This window comes from Camelus bactrianus, chromosome 24 (assembly GCF_048773025.1).
Source record: "Camelus bactrianus isolate YW-2024 breed Bactrian camel chromosome 24, ASM4877302v1, whole genome shotgun sequence".
Taxonomy (NCBI): Eukaryota; Metazoa; Chordata; class Mammalia; order Artiodactyla; family Camelidae; genus Camelus; species Camelus bactrianus.
This window is the reverse complement of record NC_133562.1, coordinates 15,531,567-15,554,108: the sequence shown is the minus strand read 5'-3', so window position 1 is coordinate 15,554,108 and position 22,542 is coordinate 15,531,567. Positions and strand designations below refer to the sequence as shown.

The 22,542-nt window shown below is 34.0% G+C and overlaps 1 protein-coding gene across 1 annotated transcript in view; it reads left to right on the top strand.

The window, feature by feature from the left end:
- The first annotated feature begins 3,874 nt into the window (after positions 1–3,874).
- CCDC178 (coiled-coil domain containing 178) overlaps positions 3,875–22,542 on the top strand; it is a 257,715-nt gene continuing 239,047 nt past the window's right edge. The window contains 4 exon segments of the mRNA XM_010946961.3: positions 3,875–4,013; positions 4,672–4,761; positions 12,885–13,024; positions 20,221–20,243. Coding sequence (XP_010945263.2) covers positions 3,875–4,013; positions 4,672–4,761; positions 12,885–13,024; positions 20,221–20,243 — 392 coding nt within the window.

Below are 22,542 nucleotides of genomic sequence, written 5' to 3'. Positions count from 1 at the left end.
TTGGAAATTCTATAACATTCATTTTATTTTTGGAATTTTTTGATAAACATTTACATATGGAAAGCCCCAAAAAGTCCTGCAATGAAGATACCTCCTAAAACCATACATTGATTATTTGATCATAGAATCCCTTTTCTTTATATACTTATTAGAATATCACTGGATTATGTATTTTTGAACACAATTTGAAGAGTGCTAGTGTAGTTGAAAAGATTTTATAACTAATTAATTATTAAGAATTTAATGCATTTTAATAAATATGTATATGATAAATATAGGGCTGTCACTCTATTTTAGATAGAAGATATTTTTATCACCTCCAGAAATTTTCTCACCTACCGTAGGGAATCACTATTTTGATATCTATTGTAAGAGTTTAGTTTTGTCTTTTTTTGAACCTCATAATAATGGAATTATACAATATCCATTTTTTCTGATTATTTTTGCTCTATTTACTTTTGAGTTTCACCAATGTTACTCCATGTATTAGTAGCTCATTCTTTTTTACTGCTCAGCATTATACTATTGCATGATTACTCAATATTTTTAAAAATTTGTTTTTCTTGTGATAGACATTCAGATTTTCAGTTTCTGCTGTTATGGTTGAAGCTATTCACAAGTTCTTGGACCTATACTTTAATTATCTTGGGTAAAAGCTTTGGAGTGAAATTACTGCATTGTAGCATAAATAGATTTAACTTTATAAGGAACCATCAAACACATAATAATAGATTCTTCTGTTTGAAAAATTTTAAACACTTCAGAGATTATAAAATGAAATATAAAATTTCCCTTCTGTCTCTACATTCCTCTCCTTTCTTAGTTTCTTGATCTGTGGACTTATATATGCAACTGCAAGTATCTGTCAGAGTCTATGTCTCTTTCTAAAAAACAAAAAGTGATGACAAAACTTACACATAAATATATATCTTGCTATTTTTCTCAGTGTACCTTGGACTACTTTCTGTTTTGGCACATAATGATTTATGTGTTTGCTGTTTGCATTTATGTATTTATTTATTGTTTTTCCAGCTTTATTGAGATGTAATTGATATATAACACTGTGTCAGTTATAACATGATCGTTTAGAGGGAGATAATTAGGTTTATTTATTTGTATTTATTTATTCATTTTTTAAATGGAGGTACTGGGGATTGAACCCAGGACCTTGTGTATGCTAAGCACACACTCTGCCACTGAGCTATACCCTTCCCCAGCATGTACAATCTGATTTCATATGTGTATATGTTGTGAAGTGTTGACCACGGTAAGGTTATTGAATACAACCTTCACTTGACATAATTACCATTTTGTTACTGTAGTTATGGTAAGAACATTTAAAATCTACTCTCGTTGCAGTTTTCAAGTATATAATACAGTACAATTAACTATAGTCACCATGCTGTACATCAGGTCCCCAGAACGTATTCCTCTTATAGCTGGAAGCTTGTTCCTTTTGACCAACGTCTTCCCTTTTCCCCACTCCCCAAGATGGTGCCAACTACTGTTGTACTCTGCTTCTACGAGTTAGGCTGTTTTAGATACCATATAAGAGGTTACATAGTATTTATCTTTCTTTGACTTATTTCACTTAGTGTAATGCCCTCAAGTTTCCTCCATCTTGCAAATGGAAGGCTTTCCTTCCTTTTTAGGCTTAACATATTTAATTGTGTGTGTGTATGTATATGTATATCACATTTTCTTTATCCTTTTGCTGTAGATGGATATTAAGTTGTTTCCGTGTCTAAGCTATTGTGACTAACGCTGCAGTAAACAAGGCAGTGCAGATACCTCTTTGAGATAGTGATTTCATCTCTTTCTATAAAAACCCAGAAAAGGGATTGCTAGATTACATGACGTTTTTATTTTTAAGTTTTGAAGACCCTCCATACTGCTGTCCATAGTGGTTGTAGAAATTTATATTCACATGAGCAGTGCCCAAGGATTTGCTTTTCTTCACATCCTCACCAACATTTGTTATCTCTTGTCTTTTTTATAATAGCCATTCTAACAGATATGTGGTGATATTTCATTGTGGTTTTGACTTGCATTTCCCTGATGATTAATGATTTGAGTATCTTTTCATTTACGTATTTGCCATTTGTATGTTCTTGGGAAAAATGGCCACTCAGTTCCTTTATCCATTTTTAAATCAGATTATTTGTTTTAATGCTGTCAAGTTGTCGATTCCTTATATATTTGGATGTTAATATACCCTTACCAGATAGATGGTTTGCAAATATTTTCTCTCACTCTATAGGTTGCCTTTTCATTATGTTAATTGTTTCTTTTGCTGTGCAGAAACTTTTAGCTTGATGTAGTCTCTCTTGTTGATTTTTGTTTTAGTTGGTTATGCTTTTGGGGTTGTATCTGAAAGATCCTTACAAGACCCATTTCAAGGAGCTTTTTCCCTATGTTTTCTTTTAGAAGGTTTATGATTTCAAGTCCTACTTTTAAGCTTTTAATCCATTTCAAGTTAAGTTTTGTGAGTGATGTGACATAGAGGTTCAGTTTAGTATTTTGTATGTGAATATCCAGTTTTCCTCCCACTATTTATTGAAGATATTATTCTTTCTGTATTGAGTAGTCTTGGCTTCCTTATCAAATATTAGTTAATCCCTAATACATGGGTTTATTTCTGGATTCTCTATTTTATTCTAGTGATCTGTGTGTCTGTTTTCATGCCAGTACCTTACTGTTTTGTTCATTATAGCTCTTTATATAGTTTGAAATAAGGAAGTGTGACGCCTCCATCTTTATTCTTCTTTCTTAAAATTGCTTTGGCTATTATGACTCTTTTGAAGTTCCAAATGAATTTTAGGATTTAAAAAAAATCCATGAGAAATGCCATTGGAATTGTGATAAATTTTGATTTGAATGGACATTTTAACAATATTTACTCTTTTCAGCCATGAACATGTGATGTTTCCATTTATTTGTGTTCTATAATTTCTTTCATCAATATCTTACAGTTTTTGGCATATAGATCTTTCACTTCCTTGGTTAACTTTATCCCTAAGCATTTTATTCTTTTTATGCTGTTGTAAGTGGGATTGTTTTGCATGACATAAGTATATATGATGTCATAAGATATATATGAGATCAGCTACCTATGATCTCTTTTGATTTCCACTTGTGTGGAATATCTTTTTCCATCCCTTCATTTTGAGCCTATATGTGCCTTTAAAGGTGAAATTAGTCTCTTGTAGTAGCACACATAGTTGGGTCTTGTTTTTTTATCCACTCAACCACTCTGTGCTTTTTGATTGGAGAATTTCACTTATTTCCATTTTGAAGTGATTATTGATAGGTGAGGACTTCCTGGTGGCATCTTGTTGATTGTTTTCTGCCTCTTTGTGGTTCCTTTATTTATTTCTTCCTCTCTTTCTGTCTTTCTTTTTGAATTGATGATTTTTCATAGTGCTGTACTCGGATTCCCTTCTTTGTTTCTTTTGTGTATCTACTATAGGTTTTTGCTTTGTGGTTATTGTGAGGCTTAAATGAAATATTTTATGATAAAATAGTCTATCTTGAACTGATAACAACTTAGCTTCAATCATGTGCAAAAACTCTTCCCTCTTACAACTCCCCTCACATTCTGTGTTTTTGATGTCACAATTTACATCTTTTTATATTTTGTATTCTTTAATAAATTATTGCAGCTATAGCTATTTTAGTACTTCTGTCCTTTAACCATTAACTAGAGTTAAGTGATTAATACACCACTATAGTATTGGAGTATTCTGAATTTGACCATATACTCATCTTTATGTTTTTGTTTCTACTAATTAGTGTTATTGTTTTTGTTTTACTAATTAGTGTTATTTTAACTAGAGGAACTCCTTTCAGCATTTCTTGTCAGGCAAATCAAATGATGATCACCTCCCTCAGCTCTTATTTGCCTGGGAACCTCTTACTTTCTCCCTCATGTCTGAAGGACGACTTTGCCAGCAAAGCCTCTAGGGTCCTGTGCAGAGCAGGCCACTGGGAAGCACAGGCACTGCTGCTGCAGGGCGGGTACTGAGAGCTTCTGCCGTTCTTCCTTATTCCAAGCCATCTGTCTACTTCTCAGCTTTGCTGGTCTGTGGGTGGGGTGAACCAAAGTGAGTCCTTTGTGAGTTCCCGAAAAGGGTAAGGAAGCTGGTTGCTCACCCTTTTCCAGTGACGAGAACTATTTCAAGGCAGAGTTCCCTCTTGGCACTGAGCAGTGTCGGCTTAGGGGATGCAGGCAAAATGAAACTGTTTTCCTTGCCTCTTTTGTGTGTGGTTATTCTCAGGTTTTTTGTTCCACTATATTGTTGAAATTTCTTAAGTGGACTCCTGCACTCTCCCAGAGCTAATTTTGTTTGTAGATAGCTGTCTAATTGTTGATCTTTGATGGTGTCCAGAGGCTGGGGTCTCCTACCATACCATTTTGGTGAAGTCAGTATGCATGGTCTTTCTGTTTGTTTTTAAGAGGTACATGATATTTTGTATACCTTCTTGTGAGTGTTAAGCCAATTGAAGAACACAAGAAATATCTAGAGGGATTCTACCATAGCTTTTGTTTAATATCAATACTATAGTTGCTTTTTAAGGACAACACTTTTGCAACATAGTTTTGTACATTATTTTGCTTATTTAAATATGTATATTAATTGTTCCCTGAAATTTTTGTTTTCTTTTAAAAAGACAATGCCACATCACAAGCTTTGGTTCGATTTGGTGCCCCTAAGGAAGCTGTTGAGGTTTCTCAAGAAAATAAAATGACAAATACTGAAGGTGAGGGCTGCATCTAAATTGTATAGTAACCTATGTAAGCTATATTTATATATGCTCGTTTGTGATACCAATGTTATATTTTTATTAAAAAGAAATCCTAACTATCACTAATAGTTAACAGAGTAAAGGTATGTAATGTTAAGAATACAAATTGTAATACATTTTATTAATAATATATTGTTAATTGTAATTTGGTTTATAAGAATTGTTTACAATTTCAGAAATGTGTGAGGTTTTAAAATAAACATTTTCTTTATCCTTCATGCCAGGACTGGCAGGTGCTAAAAACATTTTAGTTCATTGAGGATGTGTTCCTAGAAGAAGAAGAAGAAGGACTAATTTTTTTTGGTTGTGAAATCCAGAATTAAAAATTACTCATTGAGAATTCATAAAATGTTAGCTCTGAAAGTGTTTCTGATATCATATGTGAAGAGATGATGAAATGTATGTTTTATGTATAAGGGTTCGTACTTGATTTTTCTCAGCTCATTTTGGTGGAGAACTTGATTTTTCTCAGCTCATTCTGGTGGAGAACTCTATGTTTATCAAAAAACTTAATCTTCATTTTGGTACATTTTTGCTCTGGAGATTGTGTTTGACATGATACAATTGAGTTAAGTTACCATTCTGATTATTTATCTATTTCTGTTCAGTAGAAATCTTGTATAGAATTTTAATGTCCTGGCTTAGAGTTTATTGTTCATAGTTAGTTATGGGCCATTGTTAGTTTTGGACTAATTTTTTAAAATATCAAATTATAGATTTGTGAACCAGTTAATTTAGGACACTGGAAGATATGTGTGCTATTAGGGTGCAAAGATATTTAAGAAATGATCCTTATGAGGAGTATATAATCTTGCAAGCCAAATAAAATATAACTATACGCCAATTAGTACAACACAAAAGAAAAAAAATGGTTATATAGAGTAACAGCAAAGATGACACAAGGTATTTAAAAGGCTCTGTACCCAATTCTAATATATGGCCATGGAGTTTCCCCACCACCAGACTGTTCTTGGACACTAGTTGGGTATTCTACAATTCAACTCAATCCTGACACCATCTACCTAGAGATTGCATCAGATCCTCTAGGTTAAGGACATAGTCCTACAAGACTACCCCTCACCCCACTTCAGATGCCAGTGGGAAAGCCCAGTTTATCACCTGGGATTTTGACCAACTGCTAAAGATTGGTAGTTCCAGTTTACACCACACCTTGGGTTTGATTAATGTACCATAGTGACTCACAGAACTCAGAGAAACATTTTGCTTACTAGATTCTTGTTTTATTATAAAAGGATATAGGTCAGGAACAGCCAAATGGAAGATATACATAATACAAGAAATGGGGAAAGGGCACAGAGCTTCCATGTCCTCTCTGAACTTGCTGGTTTCCCCAAATCTCCATGTGTTCATCAACTTAGAAGCTCTCCGAACCCTGTCCTCTTGGATTTTTATGGAGTCCTCATTACATAGGCAAGATTGATTGAATCATTGGCCTTTGGCTGTTGATTAATTCAAGGTCCAACCCTTCTTTCCTCCCCGGAGGTCTAGGGTGGGACTGAAAGTTCCTACTGTCTAATCCCATGGTTGGTTCTCCAGGCAGTCAGCCTCCATTCTTAAGTGGAGGGGGGGGGGGATGGGGCGTCCAAAAGTCACCTCATTAACATAACAAAGGACACCATTGAAGTTACAAGGGTTTTAGGAGCTCTGTGCCAGAAACAGATGAAGACCAAATATATATTGACTATTCTAAATCACAGTATCACAGCAGAATATGAGAAATGAATACTGTGGGCAAGAAGTATTTACGTGTTTTGAGTACCCTCAACTTGTATGATCTCTAAGGATTTAAAGAATTGTTAATGGGTAAGGACAGATTTGAACTGAATCTTGACGGATGCATTTATGTATGAAAAGTGAGGAAAGAATTTAAGCAAGAACAGAATGAGTCAGATAACAATGATGAAATGACACAAAATATGGGAAAAAAAGATTACTTTGACTACAGCATAGGAAAGATTCAGAAATGTAAAGATAATTGGTTAAAATAAAGTAGAAATAATTGAGATGCAGTCAAGAAGCATTTTGAATTTCAGGCTCAAAAAACATGAACTTTATTATTGCTCAGTCTCTGGTCCTATACATATATCTATCTATATCTATATCTATATCTATATATGATTAGAGATGTTACATAACCAAATCCTTTGCTTGGAAGTATGAGTCTGAGTGTGCTGTGCAGAATTATTTGGTTATAGGAGGAAATATGGAGACCATTGACCTGAAACAAATACACTACTGCATATTTCTCCAGAAAAGATGGGTTTACTTGGGATCAGCACATTTGGGGTCTGCAACCATGGTAAGCCATGTGCAAGTTACCTGAGGCAAGGGAAGGAGAACACTTTGACTGAAGAAAAAGGAAGTCAGGAGGGCTGTAGTAAACAAAGTCCATGGCTTTTCATTGGCTGAATCCTTGCCAGGAAGAGAAGAGTCTTTCTTTTTCCTTTTGGGCTCTGCTATCATTGAAGGGCATGAAGACACTCCCTTCTGGTCTCCCAATTCTAATTGAGGTTTCTGTTGATGAATTTTACAAAATTGCTTATCTTATCAGTATAGTCTGGGTTTAAGGTAATAAGTATCTGATCTATGAAGGATCAGTGGGTCTGAAAGATAGGAATTAAAGAGTCATTACAAAGGAATTGTAAGATTTGGTAAACTGACTATGTATATTGATATAGAAACTTGAAAAGACTATCCAAGGACAATTTAAGTATTGCAGACTTTGATAATGGGAACAGAGAAGTAAGGAAGGAAAAGAGGTTGAGTGGAATGAAGATGAGTATTATTTTAGAAATCCTGTGAGTGGGTGTGTTCCTTTTAAGACTACCTCTGGCTTGCTGTTCTTGACAAAGTCCAAATATTTAATACCAGATATATTGGAGAGGGGCCTGTAACCAAAAGTTTTACCTTGCTGTATCTTTACTCTCTTATCATTATTTTATTTACCACGTAGTTCCTGATTATGGACTCTGTGCTAGGCACCATTCTCACCACTTGGAATGTGTCAGATCTTTCCCATCTTGGAGTTCCTTCTGTATGTCTCCTGTATCTTTTCCAGCTCTATATCTGATCATAGAAAGGTGTGCATTTTCCTCTGTAGCCTTCTTCCTTGCTTTGGCATTTCAGTTTACTATATATCATGCATTTCTGTATTTCCTTGTTTGTGGTATATCAATTTCTCAAAGGGTACATTCTAATTTAATTCTCTTGCTTTTTATACTGCATGGGATCCAGCAAATCCACCCTTCCTTTCTCTACATTCAGTGCTACGATTGGGCTCTAGAAAAGATAGATTTTTGGAAGATTTGTACATTTGGCAAGAAGTTTAGGATAATGTTAAGTTTAAAGATGTTTAGTTGGGAATCAGGTACTCAGAGGAGATGATTAAGGGAGAGAGTATAAAGGGAATAGATGATTTCTTACTAAGTAGCCATGATTTAGGACTATGAGGAGAAATAGGCAATGAAGAAGTAAAAGAAAACTATTAAAGAAGAACATTTCAAGGAAGTATTTTCTACTATGTTTTGTATGAAGAGTTAAAAGAGATGGAGAATGATATGAGGTTATTGAGTTCTTTCACTAGGGAATGCTTGGTGGTCTTTTTGTAAAACAAATTTGTTGAGATAAAATTTAAGTACAATAATGTCCCGTCATTTTAAGTATATAGGTCAATGACTTTTGACAATGTACACATCTGTTTAACTACCATCTTAAATAGGATGTAGAAACTCCCATCTTTTCAGAAAGCTCATTCATGTCCTTTGTAGTCAGTATCACCTCACCCCATCCCTCATATCCACTGATACGATTTTAGTTTTACCATTTTAGAAGTTTAAATAAATGGAATCATTCTATTTGTGCTCTTTTGTGTCCAGTTTCTTTCAAAAACTCAGAAAGAGGTCTGTGAGATTCATCTATGTTGTTGAATGCATTAGTGGTTTGTTTGTTTTATTGCTCAGTAGTACTCCCTCGTTTGAGTACTGTTTAGTTTATCTATTCAACCGTTGATGGAAATATGGGACTTTCTATTTTTGGGCTGTTATAAATAAAGCTTTTATGAATATTTGCATATAAGTATTTTTATTGACTTTTTTTTTTTTTTTACCTTGGGTAAACACAGAGAAGTGGAATGTTGAGGCACATAGTAAGTATATGCTTAACTTTTATAAGAAACTACCAGGCTATTTGCTGAGAGTAATTTACATTTCCACCAGTGTATGTGTTACAGGTGTTCTGTATCCTTACTAATATTCGCATGGTGAAACTTTTACATTTTAGGCATTTTAGTGATTGTGAAGTGGTACTGCACTGTGAATTAAATTTCATTTTTCTGATGATTAATGATACTGAATATCTTTTTACATGCTTATTAGTCATTTATATATTGACTTTTTGGAAGAATCCAACTCTTACACTCATTTTTTTATTTGGTTTTCCTATATAGTAAGTTGTAGATTTTCTTTATTCATTTTAGATACAAGTCTTTTGTTGGGTATACATCTATTTCCTCCTGTTCTCTTGCCTGTCTTTTCATTTATTGTAATATCTTTTTGAGGCAAGCTGAATGTTTTGGTTTTGACAAAGTCGAATTTATTGTTTTCTTTAATGTTTCTCCTTCCTTCTCTCCCTTCCTTCCTTCTTTCCTGCCAGCCTGCCTGTATTTTAAAGATATTTTTCTATTATGTTCTGGCCTGTATTGTTTCTGATGAGAAATGTAGCAGTTACTCATATTCATGTCCCCTGTATGTAATCTGTCCTTTTGTTATCTGGTTACTTTAAAGATTTCTTCATTGTTAATTGGTTTTCAGCAATTTGAGTATGATGTTCCTAGACATAGTTCTCTTTATATTTTAATAATGTGATATTTGTTGAGCTTCTTGGATGTGTGAGTCAGTGTTTTTCATCAAATTTTGAAAATTTGGGCCATTATTTCTGCAGATTTTTTCACTCCAAATTTTACTCCCTTCTCCTTCCAGAACCTCAACGTCACATGTGTCGGACTGTTTTATTTTTGTACTACAATTCCTTGAGGATCTGTTCTTTTTCCTTCATTTTTCTGTTCTTGAGATTGGATAATTTCTATCAGTATATCTACACATTCGTTTTTCACTCGGGAAGGTCTCCCTCCTGCCCTTCCCCACCTCTAGTGTATAACAAAACTAAAAAAAGCTTTATTTTTCATAAAAAAGTTAAAGATACCTTCTGTTCATCACACAGAGGCTTTGAAAGAAGAAAAAGTTATTTCTAAACTCAAGAGCACTAATTTATTTTACATTTTGGAAAGAAAATCAAGATATTAAAAGGGCTAATTGAATGTGAAAAAGAAATTTGTGTTCAGATAAGTTTTTACTCAGAGTGCTGAGTTCAGATAAAGGGTTGATACAATAATTGGGATGTAAAGGAAGTATGTATTAAAAACAGAAGAGAAGAAAGGATAGCAGTGATAAAATCTTAAATTATTGGGGCTGGGTGAATAAATTACATAAGGATCAAATTAGAGAGCAAGAGAGTTGACAGTTAATGAACATAAACCATCATTTGCCCACACAATCAAGCTGTCCGTGTTTTTTCTCAAATGGAAGTTCCATGTGGCAGTCTCAACAAACCTCAACTCTGGCTGAGGTCCAGGGAGATTTCCTCTTATGCATTGATTCTGGGCAAGGAAGTTGGAGTTGGGCAGAGTTTTAGAGAGAATGAGAGTCCTCCCTGAGCTTAATTCATTAAATACTCACCCTGATCATTTGTGCACAGGCTTCACAAGGAAGAGCTTGTTTGACTAAAACCATAAATTCATTGTATCGTGACAGTTTAGGTGAAAATGATCTTATATAAAACCTTACCAACTCGTTCATTTATTAAGTGAGAAATCTGAAGTTAGACACTGAGCAGTGTTAGCTTAAGAATCACAGTTACCAGTCAAGTCAAAAAATGAATGATCATAGACACCTAGTTTAGTGCTCTAGGTGTATCTTTAATCTGAGTAAAATAGAAAGAAAAGGAAAGGAAAGGTTTAACTTACACTGCATACATTAGAATCAAAGAGTAATAAGAACTTCTGAATTCTGGTTCTCTCTTGTGCTGCTTTTGAAGACTTCTGGTGCAAAATTTGACTTCACAGTATTTCATTTTACTCACTTTACCATATGTAAAATGTTAATCCTATACCATAGAGGTGCTATGAAGTTAATATTCACCTAGTAGGTTGAGACTGGCACATGTGGAAAAATATTAAATGAGTTATTGCTGTCCTTATTTTCTCCAGACTTAATGAAGCAAAGCAAGTACTCTGAGTATAAGGAGGACTGCCTGATTGTTAAATGAATAGTAAAATCTTATTTCAGGAGGGAAGGGCAACATGCCCTTATCAGGGTATTTGGATAGGAGATCGATATTTAATTTTTAACAGCTTATTTTTTGGTCCTTTGACTGTTACAGAGATGAAAATATACTTTCATCTGTGTGTGAACTAAAAAGGAAAGAGGGGATATAACACAGAAAATAGTCACACCAAGTATGTGTGTTCACTGTGGTCAAAACAAACATGTGTTCAATTATCAGCACTGATGTTTCGAAGGAGCATTCAAATTTCAAGAACAAGTGATATGTGAAACTTTTGAAATGCCCTGAAATATATTTTTAAAACTGCTTCTCTTTATTTTGTCACATTTTAAAAAAATATAAAAACAACCTTCATGGTATTTCTTACACTCCAAAGCCAGGGAGTTCAAGTCTCAGATCTCCCATCTAACAGCTCTGTGGAATGGGCCACTTTATATAACTTCTCCAAGCTTTGATTTCCTCATATATGAAATCAAAGTAATAATCCCATTTCATGAGATTTTTGTAAGGATTAAATAAAATGCGGCATCAGAAGTACTTAGCATAGTCCCATGTTTGGCACATATTTTTAGTGCTCAAAAATGTTAAAATATATGTACATGTATACATATTTCTCTATGTGGACTGTTATTCTATATATGGGATAGAGTAAAAACATTTGTAAATGAAATAAATATGTAATTTTGACAGAGATTGTGTTTTTGGAGGAGAATATTATGAGATTTCACTTAAAAGATATTTAAGAGATTACAATTAAAATGAAGATATCTGAAATATTTACCACCTCTATGTGTTGACATTGAAACAAAAGTCAGTCTGGAGGCACCAGTATTACTTCTGTGGTCCTCAAGGTCAGCTGAAATGAGGACATCAGACTGTTCTCATCGAGGCACTGAGCTTATTTTGTGTCTTGCATTTAGATCAGTGATTGCAGCTATAACCCAGCCCAGTAGAGTCCTTAGAGGCAAAGGGACTGCAAGTAAGCACTTTGGTAGAGTTTCATGGACAACTTTGCTGTGCTCCTGCAACCTTCAGTTGATTTGGGACATGCCAGGATTAGAATCACTGAGGCACATCAGACTGAGTGGATTTTATGATGAGTACAACTTGAATGCCATAGTGAGACCATCAATCACTCTTCACATGAGACTCCAATTTTCAAAAATGGAAGGTGGAAAATGAGGTTATTATGAGGATGATGGGGACCTGCTTTTATTTTTTTCAGCAAGAGAAACCATGCTGGATTTAAGGAAGAACTCTTCAGTGCATGAGTAGTTGGATATTATTTACACTGGAAGATGTGGAGTCTCTTTGAAGGGAGAATTTAAAATATATTTCAAAGTCAGTTTTTAAGTGATTCAGGATCTATTTAGAAACAGATGGATTAACTGGTTTTCTACCTTTTTTCTTTTTCAGTGTTTAATTCATGATGCTATGGAACACTTTAACTTTTTAACTTTGCTTGAAGTTTTATTCTTGCTTCCTAGGTTTATTTTTATCTCTTACATTGTAAGTCATAAATGATTATTTTATTGTAGCTCTTCAATTATTTGGAGGTTCAATCTATAATTCTCTGACAATTTTACCAATCTGTTTATCACAGAAAGTTTGAGTATTAATATTAATGAATCAGAATACTTTTTACATATTCTGAATAACAGTGTTTACTATTCTGTATATAACTGCGAGCTGATGTCCTCTGTCTTCCTTATCTGTAGGGGTGAATAAAGGCATTTACTTTGGCTACCCATGCCGACGTCAAAGCTGTGCTTTAGTAAATATCCCAGCACCATGTGTCAACAAAATAATTTCACACATTGAAGATGTGGAGTCTAAAATACAGGAACATTTGAGACAGGTAAGTGACAGTTAAAATGCTGACATTTTCTGTAAGCTCTGTAGAGCGCATCAGGGTCTGTTACTTAAAGAACACAGGGAGTTATTTTTCTAATGATTCTTGGAATCATTTATAGAATCTTTGCTCAGTTGCATAATTTACTAATCTGGACATGTTTTTGATAGTGTCACTTCAGAAGGGTGAAACGACCTTACTAAATAGATTTTTTTCCCTACTTGTTTGTTCTTTATCCAAATTACTAAGTAATAATTTATCCAAATTACTAAGTAGTAATTTCCATAAGCCAATCTTGACTAGTAAATTGAATAGTATTTACATTTTTTGGGGGGACACTAAACTGATTAGATGATTAGATGAGTAAATTGATGTCTAAAAGGACAGAATGCACTTTTTAACGAGTTATGTTGTTCTAAAGACATATTTAATAGGTCTGTTAAAAGATAATATAATGATTCTTTCTTTGTCTTTTTACCGTTGAGGTTTGCCTTTGTTATTCTGAAGGGAGTTCAAACTTGAAATAATTATTTTCAAAGGATGGTGTAGGAATGATAAAAACCTTCTCATACCTTTTATTATTAACATTGTGTTTCTAAGCAATTAATGCACAATTATTTCACAGCCCACACAGGAAGATAAGTTTGGATCTGGCTCTGAGAAAGTTCTGATGGCGCCTCACCATGCTTGATCTAGGGTACTGTCTCCTTCTAAAAGCATTAGGGTGCAGTCTTTAAGATCACAGCCTTTATTTTTATTTTTATTTTTTTTTAAGATCACAGCCTTTAGAGCCACGTGTTCTGTGACCTCAGATGGTAAAGGAGATAATGATATTATGTTAGATATGCACTAGCATACAATACACACTCAATGTACATTAGCTATTGTTATTTCTATAATATTATTTATATCATTCTGTGTTAGTATTTTATTATCTCCGTTGACTCTTTGTTCCCCCAAATCAGAACACACTTCACAAAATGCTTTTGCAGGTCACGGGTCTAATGGTGGCCTGGGCCTTGAAGAGTATGTTAAGTAGATAGAAGAGAATTAGTATTAATTAATATTAATTGATATGATATGCTATGCACTTCACATGTGGTTTAATTAACAACTGTGTATGTTGTTAAAATGATGAAAATAGATTCATGGGTGTTTGTTAATAAACAATTATAATAGCTATAATTATAATAGCTGCACTGTGAAAGCTGTTATAAACCATTATAACAGCACAAAACTTTTGTTGAATGGTTATTGTTACATCTAATTGGTAAGTGGGGAATCATTTAAAATAGTTGAGAACCTTGTTGAAGGTTACAAGACAGAATTGGGATTTGAATACACTCTGTCTCTTATCAAAGCTCATGTTCTTTACCCAGTCCTACTGGAGATTCTGAGCAGTTAATGAACTGTTAAACACTGTAGATGATGGACCAGCTAAAAGATTACCTTAGATAAAATAGTTCACAGAATAAGCTAAGATATTTTACAGTTTATCTTCAGGAACACTGAAAAAATAGCCTTTCTTGCATATATATATTATGTAAATGAGTGAGCTGAATAAAGAGAAAATCTCGAGGAGGACAGGCACCAGGGCTACTTGTTTAGTGCTGTCTCTGGTGCCTAGCTCAGTGCCTGAGACATAGTAGACACTCAATAAATGTCTGTTGAATGAAAAAATAAATAAGGACCTGAAGCAGAACTTGGAAAGATACATTTGAGGCACCTCTCCACTCAATATAGTGAAAGCTACCATTACCAAACATCTGCTATTTTCTAGCTACTTAACAAATTTATACTTTTGTATTTGTCCTATATAGGAATCCTAGTTTACTGGTGAAAGTTCTAAGACTTAGAAAGTCAGGTAGTTTACACATCCCACAGATAGTAAGCATTAGAGATGGAATTTGAACTGAGTTCCATCTGACGCCTAAGCCCATTACATGAAGGGTCCAGCAGCCAGCAAAGAGAAGAGAGTGTTTGCCCAAGTAGAGGTTCATTTAAATTTCTCCTGCTGAGGCCCCCAAATATGAAAGTATAGTTGAAATAATGCTGTTGACCTTGACTTTATTCAATCCACAGTGACATTTCCTCCCAACAAAGTTGGATTTTTCTTTGAGACTGCAAGAAGTGCATTTATGATGGAATTGGGGTGGGATCAAGGTCAGGGAGAAAGAAGTCAGTGCCCTTTAGTTTTTCCTCTCTTAATTCTCAACAGTTTCACTTTTGCATACATTGTTGACTGTGTTTCTTTACAAACTGCTTGATTTTTCAAAATAGTTTTATTGAAATAATTTACATGTCATAAAGTTTTCCATTTAAAGTGTATAATTCAGTGGTTTTAGTGTATTTACAGAGTTGTGGAACTATTACTATAATCACAAAAGACCGCATGTTATAGGATACTATTAATGTGATTGCCTAAAGGAGGCAAGTCTATAGAGACATACAGGTGGTTTCCTAAGGCCCAGGGTGACTGCTGACGGGTGTGGGGTTTCCTTCTGGGATGATACTTGTTTCTTTTATTAGATAAAGCTCTGTAAGTAATTGTAAAACTGTCATATACTTTGGGTATGGAATGTATTTGATCAGTGAAAGGTCAGTCTTTTTTGGATAAGCCTAGTTCTAGTTTGCTTGTCCATCATATCACAGTGGTCTCCTTTGCAGTCAGAATGAACACGTAGAGCTTGTGATTCACAGAGAGGCAACTGCCATAAGTTTGTCCATCCACTCTTGGAAGTTTAACTGTAATTCTGAACCTTGAAAAGGAAATTCTTTAGAGTAGTTACTGTGATCATTTTCTATATATTTCATTTTTGCAAAGAATGAGAAAACACTGCAAAATGATAGAAATAATTGCCTGGATAATTTCCAATACAAATAAAATTTGTATTATTTTTGTTCTAGTTTATTCTCCTAGACTGCCTATAGATAGCTTTATTTAATTTGGATTGATCTCTACTGAAATGAGAATTTCCTCTTCATTTAATCAATATAAGTCATTAAGATGCTACCATGATTTAGAAGAATGGCATAGAGAGAAAGTATTTAGAAATCATTCTTTAAAATATAAAGAATATATTGTACAGAAACAATAACAGCGTCATCAATAACAGCAATAATAAAGCTCATATTTACTAAGTGTTTACTATATACCGTAAACTGTATCAAACATGTAATGTGCATGATTTTATTAAATCTTTGTAGAAACCTTGTGAGGTAGAAACTCCCATTATCCCCAGTTATGGATGAGGAAAATGATTCTGGAGGTTGATTTCCTCCAAGATCATACAGTCAGTGGCAGAGCCAGGATCCAGACAAGGTGTGTCTGAGATCTAAGAATATCCTATTCACCACTGTACTGTGTCATCTATTCCTGAGAGTATCTCAGCTCTGAGGACCAAGTAGCAAGATTGTTACAATGCTTATAATTGTAATTGGAAAACTTGGCTTTGCTTACACCATTTCATACCTGTTTTTAATCCTGAAACCTTATCATCTGACCCTTTTGACCAAATACTTTGAGTTCTTTCATTCTGTTAATTCTATTTTGTTTGAAACTTAAAGAAATATTTGATATTTCTTCTGTTTTCAAGAGCTCTTAAAAAATCCTTTACATATTTTTAAATACATCCCTTCTCTTTTCTCTTCCCATTGCACTTAACATCTGAAAAGAGCTGCTTAAATTTGGTATCTCTGATTCCTCACCACCCAGTTACTCATTTATTCATTGCAATCTGGGTTTGGTCCCCATTACTCTAATGGAAATATCTTCAGAAAAGTAATCATTGTTTTTTCTGTTGTCTGTTGCTACATGTGCATGTGCACACACACACACACACACACACACATGCATACATACACACATATCTCTCTATAACTTTGTGTCTAGAACAAGCATTTATTTGGTTACCACTGAGCAATCTGTTCTGGGATCAGCTGGGCAATTTTGTTAGTTCTTGCTTGGGGCCAATCATGTGGATGCACACATCTGCTACCTCACCTGGGAATACTGATAAAGATGGCCTCACTCATATGTCCAGTGACTGAGAGAATGTTCTAAAAGGACAAATCTCAATGGGCAAGTGCTTAATAAAGCTTTGCTTGTGTTATGTTTGCTGAAGCCCCACTGGCCAAAGCAAAGCATATAATTAATCCCCCTGTTAATCCAGTACAGTATTAGGCCAGATGTGGATACCAGGAGACATGATTCTTTGGGGACCATTTATGTAGCAATCTATTAGTTAATCCATTGGCAACATGATGAATAACCTATCCAAATGCAAACTATGATCACCAGCTCCCCAAAAGTTTTATTCCATTATGATATCATGCAGAGGGTCCATAGTCACATGTTCTGCAACGGATACCGTGCAGATGATATTTCTCGGGTGCAGCTTCTTTTGACCGAGAGATATGTGAATTAAAATGACAAGTCAAATACTGCTCCTGCACACTTAGCATATAATGGTGAAGCGGGTAAGAATCATCACAAAAAACACTCTCATTTCCAAAAGTGGAAGAATGAAAGGCACATAGCATTTACTAATGCATAAAATTTTGAAATTTATAAGGGCACATGGTATAAGTCTACCACATCTGAGGCCGAAGAATGGTTCTTGATTAGGACTCAGTTCTGCTTCCTGGGAATAGTTTTCTAATTTGTTGTTCTTGTCACTTTACTCCGTGAGCTCTTGGTTTGGAGAGGTATTTTGATTTCTATAAGAAATATACCCAACTAACTATCTTGGACTTTTTCCTGTATTAATCTTCTCATGTTGCCATAACAAAACATCTCAGACCTGGTGGCTTAAATAATAGAAATTTATTTTCTCCTAGTTCTTCTTTAGAGGCTAGACGTCCATATTTTTTTAGATTCCTTTGAGTCTCTTACACTATTGTCACTAGAAAATTCCAGCAGTGTAACAAATACCGTAACCTGTTTAGAGGAGAGGAATGAGTAGGAGATAGTTGGGAAGATGGGCAAACTGATGGAAACTTAATGCTGAAATACTGGTTTTGTAACATATTTGTGTATACAATATTCATTTAATGTATATCTGTGAGTGTGTAATTATGTGTGCATGTCTATAGCTATAGATAAATGTATAGATAGATCAATTGGCACATATAAATAAAGCATCTTATCCTTTCTGCCCATTTGCATTAATTTTTCTGTTAATTGCTGTTCATGTAGTTTCCCCAATTTTTTTATTGTGTTGTTATTTTTTATGTATTTACAGAAATATTGATAGATATCCCTTATGTTTGTGTTAGTTGCAAATTCTTTTTCTGCTTTTAAACTTATTTATGGTAGGTTTTTCATAGAGACATTTGTATGTAGACCAATTTGTCATGTGACAAATTCTGGGACTTTTGTATTGTTTTAAAAATTCTTTCTCATATTAAGATTTTTAATTTTTAAATTATTTCTAATAGTTTTTTTACATTAAGCTTCTTTAGCCACCTGAAGTTTATTTGTTGCATGAGGCAGATATGATACTTTATCTTTAATTATTCAGATTATCCTAATAACATTCATTGACTTGTTCATCTCCATTCATTTGAAATGTAAATTTTATAATAAATTCTTATATATATGAGTAATGAAATCTTTTACTTCTTTTAGTCTATTTTATATTTGAAGAATATTCTTATACTAAATTTTATTTTTCTATTTTTTAATATTGTGGAGAAAAGAGATATATACCTTGAATTTATTACTCACTTTTATTCATTCCAGTATTTCTGTTATATCTGAAATAAATTTTCTTATTTTTCATGCTCTAACCTTTCCTCAAATATTTGGATACTCTTTTGTCCTCGTATTTATAAATGATAGACCAGACTGATTACTGGTTGTTGGTATAACCTCTTGTTGTTTATTGTTGCTGTTAATATTTGTTTGCTTTTTAGCAGCTGTCAGAGTCTGCTTATATCAAAGGCTTTCATGCAGAATGTAAAAAATTTTTGCCAGCCTCTTTGTAAGTAGGAGGTAATATGCCTAGGCAAGAAAGTTGTGAGCCTTTGCTTTTGCCTTACTAAGCTTATATTTGCGTTTATAACCCCTTAGAATCTTTTCACTCATTGATAAATCTGTTTTTGTTTTTCTTCAATCACCTGTTTGTATCTGTGTAAGATTTTGCAGGTTACATAAGCTCTGTTTTGTTTCTCTCTAGAACCATAACTTCCATTCTTAGGCAGCTTCTCCATCTTAGGCAGATCTCCAGTGTGGTTAGAGAATTACTCTCATGGCAGTGAGTAGAAGGTAGCTACTCTGCCATGTATTCTGGATTCTTGAGATGGAAAGCAGCAAGAGCGGACTGACCCGTCTCATCACAGGCAGCCCTTCAGTTGTTTACTTTGATTATCACTTGCTTAGTCTCACATACCTGGACTTTTTCATGAGCTCGGCAGAGAAGGCTTTCACCTCTCCTGAAATGTTCTCCCCTTGTTCTGCTTCTCAGTTATACTTTTCTTTGCTCTGTTTTCACCATCAGTCTCATCTTATTGCTCTATTTCTGGGAATTCTTTAAAAATATGTATTCTGGTGATTTTATTGACGTATATATATTTTTTCCCCAGAAATTGTAGTATGATGTGGGAATTGAGGAGAAGTAACCATGTCTGTCCAATTTAAAATCTTGAATTGGAGATTATCTGTGAAACCCCTAACATTCTGACTGTATACTCCTTCTGTTTTTATTAATTTGTGCTCTTTATAGTCCACTGTACTATTAGACTTTATCTGTAGGATATGACTCCTACCAATAAGTTTATAGCCCAGAAGAGGGATAACACTATAAAAAAAACTGAATATCTGTGAACTCAAATGTAATTATGTGTTTTCTACTCTTTGGTAATATATTAAAATTCAGTGGATACAGTGTACTTCTGATTGTGTGGAAAGTCTTTTAGGAGTAAATGGCATTTGGTTTGACCCTTGCTGAAAGGGTAAAATTTAGAAGGAGATGAAAGGTGAGAACAATTATGTGGGAATAATAATAAAAGAACAGGACTGTGACTGCGTAGGATAAGTATTTATACCTGTTGTGGAAACAAAAGAGTATAATTTGATAAAAATATAATGGAGAATGTAAAGTATTAATAGTTTTATTAGTGAATATAAGTGTGAGCTAAGTTTAATATTGTTTTTGAGATGTTGAAAAATTGATTTTTATTGAGATCTTTCATTTTGACAGTTTGAAACTTCTTTGGAAGAATGGTAAGAGCCTTTCATACTTCTTTTGTATTTTTATGTTCAAAGTTTGATGATTAATCTGCTGTAACATGAGTTAATTGAGAGAGAACAGGAAATTGGAAGCATATTTTAATATTAGATATTCAAATTTATTTTTAAAAATATAAGAATTAGGGTATCACTGAAAATGGCAGAATGGGGATCTCCAGAACTCTGTCCTGCCACAAAACAACTGTAAAGTTGGCAAAAATTGGTTAGAATCAACTTTTGCAGAAATCTGGAATCTAGTCCAAAACTTACAACAACCAGGGGAAAAGTTAATGAAGAAAAAGTCTGCTACATTGTGTTAAGAAATGACTGTGACATTTTAAATTGTCCAGTTGCCATCTTCCAGCCCTTAGATTAGTGGTGGCCGTGAAACAAGCAGCCTGCACTTGTGGTGCACATTGCTAGTGCCAGAAGGAACAATATGGACCTTATTCTCAAAGAATTATGGTTCAATGTTTTGACCGGTCTGATGACTCCCTGAAGGAACAGCACAAAGGCTTGTCTTTGTTTTTCTTGACTTAGAGCAATCACAGAGCTGGAGCCACTTCCAGGGAGTGTTTGCTTAAAGCATTTAAAGGTGTATACTTGCCACCAGTGTCTGAGGCTGTGGTTAACAGTCAGGACAAGCATTAAACAGACTAAAATGCCTAGGAATAAAGATACTGGGAAAAAAGATACATGGGGGAATGGGGTTTTTCAAAGCTCTCGTATGTACTGGAGAATGAAAAAGGGCACACGTATGACCAGTGCTAAACACATGCTCAGAAAAGACCAAGGAAACGAATCGTTTACCTCTGGCTGACCTTTAGGATCTGCATAGGCAAGAGTGAAGATAAAGGCAGAGTTGCAAGCAGCCTGGATAAAATGTTTAGTTTTTTACAAAAATTATGAGGGAAGCAAAGAAAGAAAGAAAATTTGTCCCATTAACAAGGAAAAAGAAAAAAAGAAATTAAAGAAACTGGACCTGAGGAAGCCCAGACATTGCATTTGTTGGGCAAAGACCTAAACAAAACCAGGAAACTAATATCTCAACACATATAGAATATCAATAAAGAGATAGGAATTATAAGAAAGAACCAAATAGACATTCCAGAGCTAAAAGGTAAAATAAATGAAATGAAAAATTAGAGAAATTCATCAATAGCTTTGGGCAGGCAGAAGAAAGAATCAGTGAACATATAGATAGATCAATTGAGATTATTCAGGCTGAGGAACAGAAAGGTAAAACAATGCAGAAAAATGAACAGGGCCTACTAGATCCAAGGTACACCATCAAGAATACAAATATACCCATAATTGGAGTACAAGAGTGACTGACAGGGGAGAGAAAAAAGAAAGAAGATGTAAGAAATATTGGCTGAAAACTCTTCAAATTTGATGGAAAAAATGAATCTGTACTTCCACTAAACTCAATGAAATCTAAGCAGGATAAACTCAGAGATTCACACTAAGACATAATATAGTCAAATTGTTGAAAGCCTGGATCAAAGATAGTATTTTGAAAGTGGCAAGAGAGAAGTGACTTATCATGTACAAGAGATCATCAATAAAATAAACAATTTCTCATCGGAAATTATGGAGGACAGAAGGCAGTGGAATGACATGTAAAATGCTGGAAGAAAATAACCTGTCAAACAAATATTTTGAGTCTTGCAAAAAGTGTCCTTCAAAAATAAAGGAGAAATTAAGCTACTCCCACCCCAGTAAGCAAAACCTGGGGGGCTCCATCACTATCAGACCTGCTCTATCAGAAATCCTTCAGGTAGTCCCTTCAGGCAGAAATGAAAGCATACTAGACAGTAACTTGAAGACATATGAAGAAATAACAACAGTAAAGTTAGCTACAAAGATAAATACAAAAGTCAGTATAATTGCATTTTTATTATGTATGTATTTTATTTTTCTATCTAATTAAAATTAAATGGATAAAATTAACTATAAATCTATATTAATGAGTATACAATGTATAAATGTGTAATTTGTGAAAATGACAACATAAAGAGAGGAAGCAGAGCTGTAAAGGAACAGAATTTTTAATACTATTGAAACTACATTGGTTTTAATTCATACTTAATTTTTTGAAGTTAAGATGTTAATTATAATCTTCAAAGAACCACTAAGAAAAACTCTAATAAAAAAAACACAGAAATCCAATACAAAGGAAACTAAAAGAATAAAATTAACTAATCACTAAAGAAGAGAGTTATGGAGAAATTAAAGAATGAAAATATAAAAAATATAAAAATAGCAAAATGACAGAAGTAAGTTCTTTCTT